Raw genomic sequence first — 15,872 nt, forward strand, 5'->3', positions numbered from 1 at the left:
AGGAATGCTAAAAATACCAGGCTAAAAACCTGCTTAAGCAAGCGATACAGTGGCAGTCCGGAGAGTTTCTTAGTCTGCTTGTCAGAGGAGTTGGCAAGAAGTAGATGGTACGTATGAAACCGCTCATGTGGACAGTTCATTGCAGAGGATGGTGCTCACCATCACCCTGAGCCCCTGATGAATTTAACCCTTCCCATTTGCCAGCAAAACAATGACAGTGTTTACAATTACTGCTGCCCTGAAGCGGTGGCGTGTGTGACTGGCACAGCCTGCAGTCAGTGAAGTATCTGGAGGAAGAAGCATGCAGGCCGTGGTTTAAGGGACCCCAGCTGACAGGGGTGTGTGTTAGTTTCCATCACCTGATACCGGGTCTGTACCTAGGCTAAATGACCTGCACCTTCACGAACTCCTTTAGGTCAAAGTGGATTTGGGGTAGGTATATGTGTAGTTTCCCCATTGAGGTAAATCTCAAGCTTGAAACATACTTTCTGTGAGTGTTCAGCTGTTATGAAACTTCTCCTTAAAAGGAGCGGCCAGCTGAATTCAATAATAGTTCTTACCAAGAAAAATGGGTTCTCCACCACTCTTCCCATGCTTTCTTGTCGACCACCTTTGTCAGAAACCAGCCATTTGCCCACGGAGAAAGCTGAGCTTATTGCAGGTTACAGAGACAGCTTGTTTTCTACTTTATTCCTGCTCTTTCTATTTATTTGTACCTGCAAACTTCTAGACGCCAATCAGGTGTGCTGGTTTACATCCCTGCCTCAGAGTCTGCACTCCCTCCGAGAAAGCATGAGTCCATCATTATTTTAGCATGTAGTCACTGCTGTTTCCCATTTCAGCATTGCTAACACAGTAGGTAAAAGGCCTGCCCTCAATTTCAAAGAACAGTAATCAAAAGTACTAAATCCCAGGGATGTAATGAAAAGTTCTCAGAAAATTTAGGAGAAGCAAATAAGTTCTCATAAGACCTTTGAAATAAACTTATGCAGATGTGTCACCACATTTACAAGTGGTCATATTACACAGATTTGACTAGCAGGAACAAAATAACCTCTGGACCCTGTGTAACGTACCCTTTGGATTAAAAATTCCCAGGAAAGAAGACGCTGCTTGAGGAAAGCATTGAATGATTACATTTGCTTTAACTAAAAAAAAAACCCAACCCCCCAAAGAACCTGCAGAAATAACACAAACAGAATTTCTGATAGTCCCTAAACTGCTGACAGCTTTCTTTTCTTCAGTGCCTGCTTGTATCTGTGGGAGTTCTATGTGAACAGGGTCTGAAGGGTGGCAGTAAAGAATTTAGGTTTCATGCCTTTCATTTAATATCTGGGGTAAACAGATATTAACAGTCAGTCTTCAAAGAGGGAGAAAAACAAAGAACCAGCCTTGACAATGCCTCAGGTAAACCCACCGAAACAAGGTTAATGGTCTGCTGCATTTCTAAGCGTATGTAGGAATCCTGCACTTCAGAGACACGGTGCTGCAGGGACAATTCACACTGATAAACAGAAGACTGGTAAGACAGCTAATGCCAGCAAAATTATACATAGGCATTTATTGTTTTTCCTCCTGCTTTTCCTTTTCCTTTAGAATTGCTTCCTTTTGTTCTGCAGGGCAATGCTTGTGCCCTTTCTCACAGTCCCACTGGCATATTCTGGGCAGCCGATATTTATCTGGGATTTTGATTATACAGTGCTTCATCGTGTCTTGGGTGTTTCATAAATGCATTAGGATAAGTCAGCATATTGGGGAAAAGACTGTTCTGTGAGAGATAAACCATGCCGTTTCACAGGTGTACATGGATTTGACCATATTGTCCACAAATGAACAGTAAAAATGAATTTATGGCTTCATAGAAGACATAAACATTAAGCTAAAGACGACTGCAACTGGCATCAGTACAGAGGGGACATGGCTTATATTGGAAGTTCTACAGAACTGAGATAATCTCTGTATTTCTTGTCTTTACGATAATCACCACCAGAATTTGTCAATATGGTTTGGGATCAAAGATGCTATCATAATAATAAAGCAATTAGATTAATAAAAAGATCCCTGAGCTCCCAGTCAGCAATATACAGAGGATCTTTGCTATATTTTGAAATATCTGGGGTGATGCTGACTCCTTATGGCAGCTTCCTCTACAGTGAATGATGAAAACATGAGCTGGAGGAAATAACATATTCCAGTTTTCCCCATGGTCTGAAACCCCCAGTTTCTGGTGGAGTCAGGAGCCAGCTCCATTAGCTAAAGCCTGATTTACCTTGTACTTGACTTACTGCCCAGAGACTAAGTCCCACAAGACTGGGTATTTGCCAGTGTCTTAAGGTGATGCTATTATCTGGCCTCTCCGAGACACTGACTGCTCCCTCACTGTAGCAGAGTGGAACCAATACCCACGTGCAGTGCTGGGCACACTCATCCACTGCCTTTGGATGTAAACAGTTACCACGTGCACACACAAATACATACACTCAGACCCAGAATGTATAAAAGACGTTGCAAAAGAATTACCCATGAGGATCTGGACTAGGCTGGGATCTTGTGTGTGGCAGTCTCGAGCAGGAGCTGCCTTAGGTCAAGCAGGGACGAGGGCATGTAATCCTCTCAGGCTACAGAGTGCTCGGCTCTCATGGACTGGTCAGGTCCCAAGGGTGTCTCACACAGAGCAGAGAGAAGGAATTAAAAGGGAAGTGGGAGCTCAGGATTTGACTTGGGCATTTACATGGACAAGATGCTGTGATGCTGACTGACACGCAAAAGAGTTTGATCTGCCTGTGCTTAAGTTTTGAAGACACTGGCAACAATGGTGGTTGCACATAGCAAAATAGCAGCAACTAATCACTTCTCAGAGAGCTGGCCCAAGCAGGCTCCAGCTCTAAGGTAAGATCTCTCTCAGAACGGTCTCCTTCTAAAACAGGTTTTACCAGCTCTGCTTCCCAAGAACCAGGTTTTCTGAAAAAGTTCTGCTGAGCTTTTTGTGCATAAGGCCACAGGTGAAAGCACCAAACATTCACGATGAAGGCTTCCAAATCCAAATGGGGGCTTAGAAAAACGAAAGGCCACCACCATCAGCATACCTCTAGCATATGAGAGCTTTCCTCTCTTTTTTTTTTTTTTTTTTTTTTTTTTTTTTTTTTTTGCTTACAATGCAGCTCTAAGTTCAAAGTGCAAGAGGCATTGCATCCTGCAATGGTTTGCGATAAGGACATGTATCTACTTAGTTTAAATGACACCACATTTCTAAACCACTTAGTTGAAGAAGCCGTTTTGTGGAAAATGTACATTTTTAGCTCTAAGTTCAAAGTGCAAGAGGCATTGCATCCTGCAATGGTTTGCGATAAGGACATGTATCTACTTAGTTTAAATGACACCACATTTCTAAACCACTTAGTTGAAGAAGCCGTTTTGTGGAAAATGTACATTTTTAGGAACACTACAGTGTTACAGGGCTTCCTGGAAATATGCTTCAAATTCATGCTCTGGGTCACAGTCAGGTTGCTCTTGCTATCTCAGACCGCCTGCCCATGAAGGACATACTGTCATAGTCTCCTCATAAGCTTTCTGCTCCTATCCAAAGCAGCACTAGACAAACACCAGCCCTCCTGCCTCCAAGGTGATTGTACAGCACGCTTGATTTCTTCTGCTCCCTGACAACTATACAGATGTGTGTGTTTAGTCACAGCCTAGTGCCCTTCCTCACAAATTATGCAGGTGTTTTATATAGATAGAGGCATGCTGTGAGAAAGAGGTGAGGGAACACCCAGCCAAGGACTTCTGATGTATTTCACATCAGGTTGGTGCCATTCTCTTTGGCACTTGTAGGCAACTTTGTTGTGGGTGTGAAGGAGGACGTGGGAACACCTGTATGGCATATGCTATGGGCATTTGGCACTGTCCAGGTGCCTTGTTAGAGGACCCATAACTGGCCTATAGCTGCCATGCCAAAAGCACGTCTGAAGCACTGCAGAGTCGATAGGCGTGGAAACAGTAGTTAATTTGCTATCAGCTTGAACGGTAAGGATTACAGTTTGATTCCAGGGATGGTGCAATCTACCTCTCCTGCAGGCACTGCTGCTGACTTCGTCTGGGAAAGGTGACTCGAGCCATAGCCAGAGGCAGGAGAAAAAGAGGCACCAGCTCTTCCCCCCAACATAAAGTGGAGGAAGGAGGCTGGAGCTTATCATACTGGAAAGGATTTTAAACCCAGGCTTCCAGCTCTCTGCTAAAATTGACACAGTGTGTGAATGAAACATTATTTGTGCATCACGGGAAAAATGCCAGTCCAGTGTTTTAGGATCCTCCCCCATCCTTCAGCCAGTATCTATCAAAGGCTCAGCAACTGCAGGAGCCAGTAGCCTAGAAAATGTCAGATCATTAAACCTCTGCTTGGTTTCAAAACCCCACTGCCACCAGGGAACAGAGGGATTTTTTAAAAAATGCCTTTAAAATATAAGTTGCCGTTGAAAGGGCCTGCTCAGCTGGGCTCAGTTTTGTGCAGATAATTACATGCTTCCCACTCCAATGATGAGTCTGGTACCAACTGCTGAGCTGGTCAATAAGGCTAAGTGCTGAGTCAGGACAGCCACTTCCCTCCTCTGTCACCCTCAGAAAGCCACCTCCCAGCTCCAGTGTGATCCCTGTAGCTGGGGACTCCTTCGCACATGAAATACACTCTTTTTCAGCTCTCACAGGTGACTCTGAGTGCCAGCTCTGGTGCTTCTGCAAGGAGGCAATGTGATTTTGCCCTGCTGCCATCAGCTGTGTGCAGCTTACAGAGCAGAGGTAGGCTAGAATATCTGGTTACCTTGCAAGGCTTCTCTCTATATAAAGACAGACATCGTCTTGTGCAGGAGGAGGTGACAGCAGCTTGTCACAAGACTTGTGTATATCATAGCAGCAGCACAGACAAGGCTTTTCTTTCAAATGTATTTCACAAAAGTATTTCCTCTGCCAGCTTGGAGGCTATGGGCTGAGGAAGATGTGTGCACCTCAGTGAAGCCGCATGAGTAACCCTGTATCTGTAGTCACACAAACTCATTAGGAGTCTTCAATGGACTTACTTAAGATTGCTTTTTTTTTCTTTTTTTTTTTTCCAGAAAGGAGTGAATAATAACAGACTATGCAGGAAACACCGTATTGCTACTACTGAGAACTTGTTTTCTGGAGCGTAGTATGTTCATCTGTATTAACCTTTCCTAAAACTCAAAGAACTTAAAACAATTCGTGTGACATGCTACTAATATATTGCAGCCTGTCTGTTAGGAACTTGGTCAGGTACCTTGCATCCTGCTTAGTTTAAAGTCTCTGTGCAACATGTTGGGAAAGTATTTTTGTATTGTCCTTTGCTTTGGCAAAGAGATAGACTGCTGTTTACCAGTGCTCACAATTAATGAAATTAACAGACCTACCAATATCCAGACCTTGAAAATCGTGCCTGATACATCCTGCATGCCTGACCTATTGCACATTGAGAGTTTGCCCGTGCAGGAGCTGATGACCTCCTCATCACCTGTACAGTGGGTCCAAGGTGTACAGAACACACTGAGCTGATTTGGCGTGTTCAGCAGCCTCAGTCCCTGGGTTGTGCAAGGCCCATTTACACCCAGGAAATGGGCATTGCACAACCTGGGGCATGAGGGTGCTGAACATAGTAACTCCATAGATCACCACCCCAAGTAGGAGGGCAATAAACACACAAAGTGGTCCCTATCACTAAAATTGGTAGGGTTGGCAGGCCTGAGCTAAATCTTTAGCTCAGAGGGTCAATCTCCATATTTTCGATGGGGAGACTGAAGCACCATCTCTGTGACTCAGCCAGGAGCTTAGCAGTAGAAATATTCGTGACATCTCTTTCTAGATATTTCTGTGTACGTCATTGTAAGATAACTGTGTAGTCTGGGAGAAAATTGAGTATAGAGGCACTCACCATGCAGTGGAAGCTCAACTGGGAAATTGCATAACTGATCTTCCTCTTCCTCATATTTTCTTTTGCATTCCAAGTGTTTGCATCCTGTGTCCTCACCCAGGAAGGATGCTGGGGTGTCAGTGTCTCTCCTGCAGTGAGCTGCCTTCACTTTCTTTACCTTGGCCATGGGTGTAGCACATGTGGCAGGAAGAAGCATTTTGGCTGAAGGTAAGTCACAGCCTAACTGACTCCTGCTGCTGGAATCTGTGAAGGACACAGCACAAGACAACTTTGAATAAAGCAACCATTGTTCATTGCATCTTCCAGTTTGTGTGAAGAAAAGAAGTATGATCTAGAGACTCTGCCATTCAAACCTGTTTGTATTTAGAATGACCATAATCCTTCTGTGCTCTGCATCAATGCCAAGATGATCCTGTGTTGCAGGGGCGTTATCCTGATGAATTTGACCCCAAAATCTAGCCTGTTCTCTGCTTTCTTCCACCTTAAAACTTTCAATGGTCCTTGTGAGACATGTTCAAAAAAGTACTGCAGAAGTAAGGAGACACAACAAAATGATCAAGAAAGCTCAGCTTCCCTGTCAGTATCCAGACTGGTGGCTGACTTTTCTAAAGAACTCAGAAGTACAGTAGATGTGGAGTTCCCTGAAAATCTGTCAGCAAGTTCACTGTGGAATTTGCTAGATGCCAAATGCTTTTAAAAGTCTGGTCCTTTCTTAAATGTGCCTGTAGGTGCATCTACCCTGTAGGAAGGTGGGACAGCGAACAGGCTAAAGGTCAGTGTCTTCCCTGATTCAGGTCTGTTTGTTCTTTCTTTCACATCTGAGCTACCTGCCACTCAGATTTAGACATTGGATAGTTCTAATGTCAGCCTTTGCCTGGGCTGTCAAGGTTTCCCATCTGCTTTTGTGACAGATGACACTGGTGATATCTAGGGAGGAACTGTCAGACAACTCATCTTCATGAAATCATCTGCACACTCTTGTTGACAGGACAAACATAAGAGAACTGCATATTGGCCCATTTTCACTAAGTGCAGCCATAAGGTTAGCTTGGGTTCCGTGGTTACTGTGACCCTAATGTGACAGCACCAATTTGTCTGCTATTACCACCAAAGAACATTAAAATCATAATGCAATAATGGACTGCACTCTTGAGCAGCCACCACGTCTAGCACCTGTGGCTGCTCCCCTCTTCCCTCTCGTATCTAAATAGCAGCAGGTGTGAACCTCAACAGGTTGTACTGGAAGAAATTAAATTTTTTAATATATATTTTACTTCTGGTGCAATATCTAACACTGGCAAAGCACCTAACTTTATAGACTTGTCAGAGTTTTACTTTCTGAACAAATAACAAGTTCTATTTGTAACCAGCTTTAGAGCAATGATAGTTACAACATCTGGAGACAAAGTGCGTGCCCAATTCTGCCCTCAGTGAAAGATCACACAATAGGAATTTTACAGAGGGCTGACACTGACGTGAAGGAAATGCAGTTACAAGAGCTCTGGAAATCAGCCAAAGCTTCAAGTCAATAAAGGATGATTGTTCAAATGTTATCTTTTTAAATTATCACAAATCTTCGGGTAAACTTCAAAACACAATTTCATGTTTCCAGCCATGCTGTTGTTAAAAACCTGGTATGAGGTTCACCACTGTGTTTGAGGCACATTGTGCAAAATGGGACTAATTAAATTCCTTTAGGATCAACTAGGTTTGAGTTTTCTGGTAAGAAAACAGGTGAGGTTTTGAACAATATTTGTGGTATAAAGGAGGAGAGACCTGAGAGTGGTCACCAGCAGAGGGCTGGGGTTAAATAATTTCCTCAAGAACGTAGAAGATATCAGTATTGACACAGGTTCTTGGCCCAGGATTTCTATCTCAATCCCCCATTCCTAAATTAAGGACACTTCCTTCATAGAGGTGATGCTGCAAAAAGCGAATATGTAAGAGAATTGATGGTGCTTGTATCCTGCAGTAATAAATAACGTAAGGCAATATGGACAAGGTGCTCTAATGGGCAGCAATTAAAGCTTTCTAAGAATGACACTGGCATTTTCTAAATTATATTTTTGACGTTTTTGTTCTTAATACACAGCTTTCCTCCCCCAAATTTTTCTCTGAGATGTTCACATACCCCACTAACAAGCACAACTTACGTATGAGCACAGATAGAATAATTACAGGCTGAGGGAGACAAAAAAGGGAGGGAATGGAAGACTGTCCTGGACAGATGGGAAAATAGCAGTGCCTCTGTGAACTAGTAAAAAGGGATGGGAGGATGTATTGAGATAAAAGAAGCAAGTTAGAGTGGCATGAACCTTATAGAGAGGCTGGAAAAATCAAGGAAGTTTTCTGGAGAATAAGATTTAAGATAGATGATACTGAGTTTAAAAGCAGATATCTGAGAGTTATGTGCAAACAGGAGTAGTCCCGTTTGCATTACAACATTGCTTGTTGTCCTGAACAAGCAAGGAGGCTGTCTGAAGTGGCAGCTCTTCAGGTCAGCCAGTATTTTTTGGTGCATGTTCGTATGACTCCAGCAGAGAGCTCTGAAAAATACCCATGAATTGGTATGGCATAAGATTTTCTCCAGGGAATTAAGTTTTCTTTTCTTTTCTTCCACCATCACCACCCCTCACCACCACCACCCCTCACCACCACCCCCCACCCCAGGTATGGCAATGACATTTCAGTCTCGCACAACATGAGGTATTAGTTACTATCATGCACAGAAATTACTTGGACTTGTGGCTCAAAATGGTCTTTTTGGCTTGACTTTTGATTGCTTAGGAAAGGATAGGAAATTTCAGGCAAGATAATAACATTTCTTTTTGGAAGCAGGTGGTTATTTCAGATAGCCTAAGTTCCATTTAAGCCTTTTTGTGTAATCACCGGAGAGAAAGACCTGTTGTAAGCATAAGGCTCGTGATTTTAGGGTCCTACTAAGGCTCTGAACAAGGAAGTTTCTGTGAATGAGAAGTGCAAGCAGCTTTTTATTATGCTGTTTTTCTTTTCCTTCTATACCTTTTTGGTTTTTTCTTTTTTTTTCAGGTGGATTGTTTTCCCTTGCAATAGGTGGGGTCAATTGGTGGTATTGGCCAGGTGGTATCTGTTCAGGTGTATTCCTTCAGCTGTTTCCTCTTTTGCAATAAAGCTGGGTGGAGTGTTGCTAAGGGTGAAATAAACAATCACCATATTGACATTTGAGTGTGAAGTGGCAGTTGTATTCCTATTAATTTTCATATCCTTAACATAATGAGGCATAACACAGGCAGAATGACAAAATTACTGTATCTGTTACTGCTTTTACTGTTAGTTTCCCAGGATTAACATCCTCATCCCAAGCTCTCCTTGACTTGATAAAGGACCTCCTGTTGGTGGAACCTCACTGGCAGAAACCGGGGGAGTAATGAACAGTTATTTCAGATGTATTTTCAAGCACATTGAAATCAAGTCCTCAGGGATTTCAAAACGATTTCTTCTGAAATAGGCTTACTATTTTTCTCTGTTTAAAATTAAAGCGTTGGCACTGGGGAGGGGATCAGCACTTGCTGGGTGTTTATTTGCATTCCTTGCAAAGGCCGTGGTTACCCTTTCTAGGCACTGTGACAAAAAGAAGAGAGGGAAAGCGTAGGCTGAATACTAAAATATCTTTTTGCTCACTAGTCCTATTTTTACTTGGTAAGAGTCTTCCAAAAATTAAAAAATTTCAGGAGACTTCAGATCAACAGCTGCTGCTCCAGGTCATCTAGTAGTTGTGTTTGTGCAGTAAACTCACAAATGGCTAATACTGCAACTGGAAGTTGTGGAACCTGGGAAGAATGCACATTCCTTATTCCAAGTCCCACTGGAATTATATCCACAAAGATCTGTGAACTTAGGAGTGAGGCCTAGAGATCTTCTCATACATGATCAAATCCTGCCCCAGGTTTCCGTGAGAGGCTGGCACTATGCACCACAACAATCATAGAATATTTTAGGTCAGATGCAACTTCTGGAAGTCATCTGGTCCAACAACCCTGGGTTTTCTTGGGAAAGGACTCCAGGATAAGCTTTGTCTATATGTCTCTCATTTCCGACATTGTACATCTTCTGGTCCTACCCATCTTCTTAGCTCTTAATCACTAGATTTAGACTTCAGGACAAGTGTAATCTTGGTACCTAGAGTGCCTAAATCAGCAGATGAGCTGGATGATCATTTTTTGGCCTGGATACTTACCTTACGGTAGCCATGAGTATGTGTGTGGTGCCAGTTCTTGCTCTTATATGAATCACGGTTTGGCTCAGATACATACCATATGGGATGTGGAAAACGTTCTTAAAACAACAAGATAAAACTCACCCGTGACCTGTAGTACTTCCTTCTTTGCTGCTGAACTGTTCTGGGAAAGCACCTGTATTTGTGTCCCATTCTGGCATACCCAAGAAGTTCCCTAGATCATTTCAGTTCCCTGACCTTGGCCAGGACTGAGCCAAATTAGATATGGCTGACTATTTGCACAGTTTGTTTAATGTCAGTGTTATATGTCATGAAGTTGAATGACTTTGATGAAATGCAGCAATCATCCCAAGATGTACAGCACAGGGTATTGCACTACTGAAATAAATAAACCTTATCTGAAAAAATCAGCTGCTCTGCTGGGAAAGCAAAGGGTAATAAGCTCAGGTATCTCTCTGGTGTTAGTAAGAAACCAACAGTGAAAATGTTTCATTTTAATTCTCTTTTTTAAACATCCTTGATCAATTGCAAAAGCAACATACAACAACATCTTAGAATATTTCTACAGCTTTCCTGTTTCCCCAGCTCCAGTGGCAGTTAAGTGAAATTTCATGTGTATGTACCATTTTCACGAGTCAACATTTCACATTGCCTTAAGTATAGTAATCCAACCTTGCTTTCTAGCAGGGGAGGGAAGAGTCACTATGTTCTCTTGCTGCAGGACAGTCTCTCTCTGGCTGGGTGATGAAGTGAAGTCGAAGGCAAGGCCTGGCTGTTCTGCCTGCATTGCTTTCAAGGTGAAATACTGACTGTACTCTCATGTGGAGTAATTTGGGATGAGACAGTACTGGCAGCACAGTAGTGCAATCCTGGGAACCCACCATGTTCTGCATATGGATTTGTCAGACCTCGTGCCTTGGAATGGCATGCTTAGCCAAGGCACGCAGTGAAACAAGGCTTCAACATATTGATTGTAAACCAGACTTAATATAAAAAGGTCCTGTCTGTGCCACGCTTCTGTGTTCCCAGAGAAGAGTCTTGTGTTGTAAAAATGCAGTTCTATGGTCCATGCTATGAACAGCACTGACTTCATTTTCAGTGGTGTTATCTGTCTCCATTTAGATCCAGTGGCACAAAGTGCCTGCCACAGGCCCTCTAGAAAGGACTTTCAGCTCACAAAAACTCACTCCCACAGAGCTTACACCAGCACTTCCCCCACCCCTTCACAACCTAGCACCTAGGCTCTTTCAGCACATGGGCCCTATTTCACTTGCTCCAGCATCAGCTATATCCTTGTCCACCCCTACAAATGATGAAGTTCTTGCTTGTTTCAGGACCATATTTGAAACATGGCCTGGATCTGCTGTTGTTCAGGTCCTAGCTGTACGGGCAGCTTTAAGAAACCCCTAAACCAATGGTGAAACAGACAAACAACACTAGCTGTGGTTTTCAGCAACTTTTTCTATCTTTGAAGCTGCCCTTTCTTTGAGCAGCAGGCTGGACTTCCAGATAACTTGAAGAGGTCCCATCCAGCCTCAATTATCCTATGGTTCTGTGAAAATTCAGCAGCACACTATCCCTCTTCCCCATACAGATGTTTCCGTGCAAAGCTGTAGGTACTGGCACAAAGGCAGCAGTTGTACCCTCAACTCCAATGCTTAAGGCTCCCATGGCTGTGGGATATGTTGAGGGCTGGCTTTGCCCCATCGTCAGGAAACAAGCTCTGTACAAAGTGACTGAAGTTACCCTGTGTCAGACGTGAACAAGAAAGTAAACGTCTCGTGCAAATCATGGCTGAGAGACAGTGTGACTGGGCTTGACCCCAACTGGTGACTAACATTACACCAGTGAGTGTGGTGCTCTCTTCACTGTAGTAGTTTCCTTCCAGATTTTGGTCTTGTTTGCTTTCCAGTCAGGTCAGTATCAATTTGGACACACAAAAAAAGCTGAAACTATGTGCATAAGCAATGGTTACTTGGACTGCTGCATTTTTGGAAAAAGACTCTCTCTGGTGGTTCATCCAGTGCCATGGGAAATGGGGTCCTGATCCATGAAAGGATCTCTGTTATGAAAAATGAAGTCTAGCATTAAGCTTTGTTGAAAGCAGTTGAGTGAGAGGTGAGTAAATATTTTCCGTCAAAACTACAGGTAATTTGTCAGTTAAGTGGATGTGTATGTACACATAAAACATCCCCTTTTCATGGAAGATATAGATTAAAAAAGAAGAAATACTAAATCCAGAAAATGTTTCCCATTGATCTTTGTTTAAGGAAGAAGAAAGACAATTTCTGTGGGGGTAAAAGTTCTCTCAAGGCCAAAGTAACTAAACTGAGGAAACTGAAGTCAAAAAGGCTAATGCACTTGCTGGTTTGCTAAGATTGAAGTAATGCTGGTTTTCTACTAGCTGGTTTTATTTAGTCCATGAAAGGACCGACTGTCCATAATGATAAGAAGAAATGATTAAACACAAATGCTTTCTCTTTTCTTGTTCCAGCAATTGCATTCTAATACTCCTTAGCTACCATTACGCTTCCAGACCATTTTTCCTGCTTGAGGGTGAGTGGTCAGATTTATCACAAAATGGTACTGATATGAGATTTGGCTGCAATGCCAGGCAACAGACAACTCTTGATAGAAGTGAAACCAACAACTTCATTAAGCTGAAGCTATTTTAGGCTAGCTTCCTGAGTTTGAATGCGTGTCCTGCTTTATGACAGGCTTTTTTTTTTCTTTTTTTTAAAAAATAAAGGTAGTATTGGTTTTTAAAGGGAAAGACACCAGGACGTTGTATTTCTCACTGTTACTGATGAGAGATACCTGCAATAAATGTTCAGGTTACACACCCACCGCTCCAATGACACCAGGGCTTCATAATGTACAAAATCCCACCAGAGACTGGCAGCAGAACCAGCAGCAAGGTTGAAAGCAAATTATTTTTTAAAGATTATTTTTGTTTATATAATGAATGATTTGTACCTGATTAGGGAAATCCCAGTTTCCTACAAAAACTAAAGAACAGAAATTCTACACAATCAGTCAGGACAGATTTGGGGGTGAAGAAGAAAGGAGCGTTTTCATTAAGTGTTATGACCGGTACTTACCAAAACCCAGTGGCGATCCTGCTTTCAGGGCTGGGGGTTTCTCAGAGTAGTTACTTCGGGTGATGCGGGCAGAAGGTTTCTTTAAGATTTCCTCAATGGAAAAGGACAGACTGGGCTTTCCCTCGCTGGCACACACTTGCGGGTCCATCATCTTCCTGCCAGAGCGAACACAGCGCAGAGAGTCCTCTCCTGCTCTCCCAGCTCTTGGTGCACCACAAGAAACATGCAGCTGGAAAGGTGCGTGTCTCTCCCCACCCGTGCCTGGCCAACCTGCAGGAGTGTCAGGAGGAGAAACAAAGGCGATTCACGAGTGAGCACACACGCCTGCTCCTCTCTGCTGATCAGCTTGGGACCACAACCTGCACCCCCGTGTCTGGGGAAGACAGCACTAGAAGTGGGGGCCAAAAGTCTCACCAACCCCACCCAGTGCCGAACGTGCCCGGCCAGGTCAGATTCGCAGAGCTCTGAACAGTCACGTGGCTGTCCCAGGAGGAGGTGTGCTCCTTGCAGACCGAGGCAAGAAAATGCCCTGGGAAGGGCCGCTTCTTGTTGGCAAATCCTGTTTGCGGGGCAGTTATCCTTCTTTCCTGCTCTCAGGCTGAAATCTGTGACAAGCCCACTGGATTTGTATTGTTATGGAGTTAAGAAAACAATCAGCAGGATGAATACCTGTCCCTCATGCCGTTTACTAGGAAGAGAGACGCCCTGTGAACTTCTCTTGCATACAAGAAGGAGCCACACATGGCAGCCTCCCTCAGAAGCAATTCTCAGGTTATCCTTCAGCTATCCCCCCAAGCCATCAGCACTGGTTCAGATTCTCTTTTCTTCTACTCTGGAAATCCTTTGAACTTTCCAAACAGGTGCTTTTCAACATCGTCCCATCTTATCAGTCACAAGAGAAAAAGAGATGGCCCTTGCAACATGCTTAGGAATAGGAATTACTCCCCTCTACCCCCACCTATACTCTAAAGATAAAACATTATTTTCTTTCTCTCCTGAGGCCAGACAGCTTGATAATCATCCCACCAGTTGCTTGCACCTTCCAGTCAGCTGTCCACTTCAGGGAGAGAAGATTTCCCAGATAATGAAGATAAATACCAGCGATTCCTCTCCAGAGCCACTTCTACCTTCTTCCTAACTTTTATTTTGGGTAGAATGCATGGTTATATACACTCTGGTTCCTTCCCTCTTCCTGGCCCCACTGGCATTTCTTCCTTTCTTCTGGGATCGCCCCTCACCTTTTAAATTGCTATGGTTATGTCTCCCCCTCCCGCTGGTTCTCCTCTGCACCTTCCTTATCAGACTCTTATAATTGTATTGGCAGGCCCTGCCTTATTTGTCCAATGAACTGACAGTTCTTGAGCTGATATCATACCATATGACCTCTTCGTGGAACGAGACCAAAATTACTGTGTAACCAGGGGGCAATAAACCTCACCTGATAAGATGAAAGGCTTTCGGCTTTTTCCAGATTCGAGATACTGGAAAAGCAGTGGGACAGTAGGGAAAAGAGCAATGAAAGAGGTAAAAAATGGTGCAGCCAGTCATGATGAAGAATACTTAATTATCTGATTTCATTAGTTAGCTTTTCCCCAGGTGACAGGGTAGACAAGCAAGTCTTTCACACTAATGAAATGCCTGGGGTAGAGAGCGGGAAGTGCTTTTTTTTGTTGCCTTTGAATTCCTCTGCCCAGTGGCTCGATGGAGCTGTTTGTGTAAAGGAGATTCTCATGCCTTCCTGATTGTGTGATGAGGCGGCAGCTGTTGCGTGGGTGCAAAAGGACTTGTGGCTTTCTCTGTAAGCAGAGATCACCTTGCTGTTTCAATCGATGTGTGCAGGGGGATGCCAGTCTGGTCAAGCTGTCCTCTCGTGCTTTGCTGCCAGTGCCTGCAGTTCTGGCTGGGCACACAAAGAGGGGTGTCTTCACCTTCTCTGCTTAGGCAGAATGAGAAAGTGTGTAATTTATGGGCTGAGAAGATGTGAGCATGTCATCTCTATGCAAAGGGAAGGAAAAGAGAGATTATTTGAATTTACACCCTGGATGATAACCACCTATTTAACAGCAGGGTTCCCTTTTTCCTCGTGATTCCTTATTCAAAATCCATGAGAAAACACAAGGAGAAATCTGGTGCATTCTTTTACAGATGCCTTATTTCGTTACTCAGCTTGCCTCAGGTACTAAAAAAGGGGACACTTCTGCTTTTGCTGTCTTCCTACAGAGTAATGGTTCCAAATCTTACACACTGCTCGGATGCCAGGAGTTGAATGCCCTTGACCCAGCCTTCAGAGTATTAATTTAGCACATATGGCAGTGTCTGGACTGTCTGATATTTACTGTGCTACCTTTTATCTGAAAGCTTCTAGGCACAGAGCAACCAGCTCTAGGTACCAGGAGGCCCTGTTTTTTAAGCCTCTTCTGCTGTCCATTTTTCCAAAGGCTCTGTGTAGGTCCAGGAGCGAAGCTCATGGATTTGTCTGCTTCAGTTGCCAAGTGAAGCCCAAGAAAAGACACATTTTCCTTTGCTGTGGAAAGCTTTGGCTTTGGTTTGTTATTAAAGCCTCTTTGTGTTCGAGGAGCTAATTTCTCGCTGCAGATGGAGGAGGAGCAGGATTTCACGG

General features: G+C 43.6%; 1 protein-coding gene across 1 annotated transcript in view; it reads right to left on the reverse strand.

Annotated features, from left to right (window-relative positions):
* The window catches only part of ISX (intestine-specific homeobox), a 24,706-nt gene extending 11,303 nt beyond the window's left edge, over positions 1–13,403 (reverse strand). Inside the window, exon 1 of the mRNA XM_010146018.1 lies at positions 13,253–13,403. Within this exon, the coding sequence (XP_010144320.1) occupies positions 13,253–13,403 (151 nt within the window). The remainder of the gene's footprint in view (positions 1–13,252) is intronic.
* Between the last annotated feature and the right edge of the window lie 2,469 nt (positions 13,404–15,872).

This window comes from Buceros rhinoceros, unplaced genomic scaffold (assembly GCF_000710305.1).
Source record: "Buceros rhinoceros silvestris isolate BGI_N320 unplaced genomic scaffold, ASM71030v1 scaffold182, whole genome shotgun sequence".
NCBI lineage: Eukaryota > Metazoa > Chordata > Aves > Bucerotiformes > Bucerotidae > Buceros > Buceros rhinoceros.